At 38.3% G+C, this 3,560-nt stretch overlaps 1 protein-coding gene across 3 annotated transcripts; it reads right to left on the reverse strand.

Annotated features, from left to right (window-relative positions):
• Positions 1–823: 823 nt before the first annotated feature.
• LOC141623860 (uncharacterized) lies at positions 824–3,560 on the reverse strand. 3 transcript variants are annotated; one of them, XM_074440007.1, is made up of 4 exons: positions 3,352–3,557; positions 3,072–3,272; positions 2,698–2,960; positions 824–1,948 (listed from the first exon to the last, which is right to left on the reverse strand). In XM_074440007.1, exons 1-4 carry the CDS (start codon positions 3,410–3,412, stop codon positions 1,025–1,027), a joined length of 1,449 nt encoding a protein of 482 aa, XP_074296108.1. In that variant the 5' UTR covers positions 3,413–3,557; the 3' UTR covers positions 824–1,024. The 3 variants fall into 3 exon arrangements, with proteins under 3 accessions (XP_074296108.1, XP_074296107.1, XP_074296106.1); XM_074440006.1 differs by having other exon boundaries at positions 2,698–3,212; positions 3,352–3,560; XM_074440005.1 differs by having other exon boundaries at positions 2,698–3,272; positions 3,352–3,559.

Below are 3,560 nucleotides of genomic sequence, written 5' to 3' on the forward strand. Positions count from 1 at the left end.
ACATACCTCGGTCCGTTATTTTTTCCGGATAAGGATACTATTTTTTTATGCTATCTCGGTTCGTTTGTTCCAAATAGACGACATACCTCTTGTATATTTCTCGATTCCGATTTTTATGTTCTCGATTATATAAATACTCCGTATACTTACATTTTCTGTAAATGTCACATGCTTTTTATTGTTCCATTTTACTTCTTAAATCATAGGCTTCATACAAAATAAACATAATATGATATAAAAAATTATTAACTTATCAAATAATGTCTACTACACCTCAAAGGCTCAAACTATGTAATACATTTATACATACCCGTGCAATTTGCACGGGTTCTAAACTAGTTGTGAGATAAACAAACATCATGTAAGGCAGGAAGGGGTATACACATTTTTCGTTTCCTTTCCGAAAACCTCCAACCTAACACCCCTTATTTTATTCATTATTTCTCTCCTAAATGTCGGATCTTTTTCATTTACAATGTTGCCATACTCTTATTCTTTAGCTTTGAGACAGGATGAATAACATCTCATTGAATCATTTACTTAGAAACGTCATTAGTCCACTTCTAACATAACTTTCCCTACAACTGATATCATCCAAAGGCCACGTTTCGTGACCCTAATCTCGCTTTTGGCGGAATACCTTGAGATATTAGCGGGGTTTGTCAGGTTGATGTTGTAATGATTTAAGACTGAAGGGTTACTGTTGGAACAAAAAACGAAAAGAAAAGGGTAAAAGATTTAAAAATTTAGGCTGTTAAACATTTATGAAAGTGAATTTTTTGCACCCCCGCGGACTAAAGAATTGCAATAGCATGGCAATATATGAATAACACCAGACGTAATACTATCTAATATCCGTCCTCCCATTGACTTGTCCATGTTTTTGGATGAAAATAGTTCCAAAAACATTTACCCATCCACAGAAGTTATATTCATCTTTTAAGCATCCGGAGTAGTCAATATTATCTAGTTCAATAATACTAGCTTATTTATCAAGCAACCTTCCAACATAACCATGGAGCTATCAAGCTGAAAGATCCTCTCGGGACATCCCCCCGACTTCCACTACTTCTTTAGGAATAGTTTTCACAGAGATAAGACCACCTCCATGTTTCCTCAGCAATGTCATGTGCTCATCACTCTTCCGATGAGCTGCCATAGTTGCTTCATCGCGTGTCCCCTTGTTGCACATCTTGCAATGCCAGTACTTCACTAACTCCACGCTTTGATCACCATCAACCTCTAGTATATCCTTAGGAATACTTGCTTGCTTGTTTTCTGGCTCAGCCTGGTCAGGTTTGCTTAGTTCAGAGACGGAATTATCGGGTTTTTCTTCATTTTTCAGAGTATCCTCTTTATCTAAGCTCTTATCCCTCACAACCTCGATCTTTGAACCTTTTTCGGTGGACCCCACCTTAGCTTTGTGTTTTTTTCCTTGTAAATGAGCATTCAAATTGTTCTCGGATGAAGCTGATACTCCACATACTGAGCAGTGCCATTGATTGTCGCTATCAGTAGCATTCCCACCGCTTGAAGGTACTGACATTACCTGTATGCTGTCAATAATTTCACCAGTTTGAAGCTTAGCCTCCTTAGCTTTGTGCTTCTTTCCTTGGAGATGACTTGCTAGGAGTGCCTCAGAAGTAACAGACACTTGGCACAAAGAGCAATCCCACTCCTTGGTATCAGAGCTATTCTCTTGCTCTGAGCTCAAGGTACTAACGTGTTGCAAAGACGGCGTAGTGTCACTAGCTTTGAATCTTGCTTCTTTTGCTTTGTGTTTTCTGCCTTGGAGATGACTATTCATAGTTAGCTCTGATGTAGTAGACACTCCACACAAGGAGCAGAACAACTTCTCTGAATCCCTACTCATAGTTGGAGTTGTGTCTTCATCACAAGGCATCTCGGCTTTCCTTTTCATACCAATTGTGCCAGCACTAGGCATCGCCTGCAAAGTAATGATATGACAAAAAGGTGTTTAGAGACAGATTCAATAGAACAAAAAGACAGAGATCCAAAACAAGCTGAGATTTCAACCAAGAACTCTCGAACATAAATCACATTGAACAAAGATTAGGGCACGTCAAGAGTACATAAAGCAGTAGATTTAACAGTACAGCACTTAAGCCTAACCCATCATTTCTTCGGACAAAATAGCTATAAGAAAGACGAAGGTTATCATTGTGGGATGCATGACGATCATAACAATGAATTCAAGCAGAACATCCATATTCTAACACGAGAAAAAGTAGGTAAGCTTAATTGTGCAGGACTATACATGTGTCCAACACTTGAGATATTTCACAAAACCTGAAGATGAAGAAAAAAGCGAAAAAATGAACAGCATCTAGCATTCTTTCGAGGTGAAGGATGTTTAATAGGAGATATTTCACAAGACCTGAAACCATTAGCAAAATTTCGGATTTCAGAACTCTTTCTAGTAAAAGTTCAGACTCTTATAAAGTTTCCAAGCTCCAACATAGCACTCCTACAGATATTTAGTCAATGATACCGACTCACAGCACTATTACATCACGCGATAAACATGACCAGGGTAATAAAGAACATAAACGGAACATATGCACGAGCAAGAATCGAAAGCCAACGAAAGAAATTGCAATGCGTTAAACAACATAACCAATATAACAGTGAATGCTTGAATCAGATCAAGAAACAGGTTGAGGTAAAACATATCACCTCAGCCATTACTTCCTCAGCCAAATCGGCATTAGACTTCTCTGCAACACGAGCAGCAGCAGAACCCGGGTCTCGATTGAAAGGCCATTTCCCTAAGGCTACCTCTTCCATGTGCAGCTTTCCCTCACTTGCAATCGCATTACTCTCAGATGGGTATGGATTAATTTGCGAGATTTCATCACTCCCACCACCACCACCACCACCACCACTACTGGGACAACTCATCAATTTCATTTCCCTCATTAAATTATCATCTGAAGTGCCTAAATTAAGCAAATATTGATCATAATTAGGCCAATTCTGTGGACCCAAAGACTGATATTTGTTAAGCATATCAAGATGAACATTTGAAAACCCATTAAAATTCCTCATACCCATAATTTGTCTCTCAATCATGAGCTCCATCCTAACCTCATCTTCAAGTTTTCGATGTCGAATCGACTCAGAAGCAATGATCTCTTCCCTAATCTTCCTTTTCTCTATCACTCTCGATAATTGAACAGCATTACTTTCATCTGGGTTCATGCAATTTCCATCAGTATCACCAACATCATTGTTGTTGACAGCAAATTTCCCTAAAATAACACAAAACCCAATCATAACAACAAAAAGAATCAAACATTAAATGCAAATTATCATCATCAAAAATCAAACCTTGGGATGGAACGTTACGATCAGGAGATGTTGCATCATCATCATCGTGTGTTTGTTCCATGATGATGGCAAAAGAAAGAGAGAGTTTTTGATGATTTGCGTTTTGGGTTTGCAAAACCAAGCAGCTCCAAGTTATTATACCACTTTACGCTGATTCTCTCCTTTTGCGTTTTTTTTTTTTGGTTATTTTCTTGTTTTGGTGCTCTTTT

This window comes from Silene latifolia, chromosome X (genome assembly GCF_048544455.1).
Source record: "Silene latifolia isolate original U9 population chromosome X, ASM4854445v1, whole genome shotgun sequence".
Classification (NCBI taxonomy): domain Eukaryota; kingdom Viridiplantae; phylum Streptophyta; class Magnoliopsida; order Caryophyllales; family Caryophyllaceae; genus Silene; species Silene latifolia.

Coding starts and splice junctions, on each gene's coding strand:
- LOC141623860 (XM_074440005.1), bottom strand. CDS start 3,412: ATGGAACAAACACACGATGATGATGATGCAACATCTCCTGATCGTAAC. Junction 3,273..3,351: donor TCGTAACGTTCCATCCCAAG/GTTTGATTTTTG, acceptor GTGTTATTTTAG/GGAAATTTGCTGTCAACAAC. Junction 1,949..2,697: donor CTGAGGAAGTAATGGCTGAG/GTGATATGTTTT, acceptor ATTACTTTGCAG/GCGATGCCTAGTGCTGGCAC.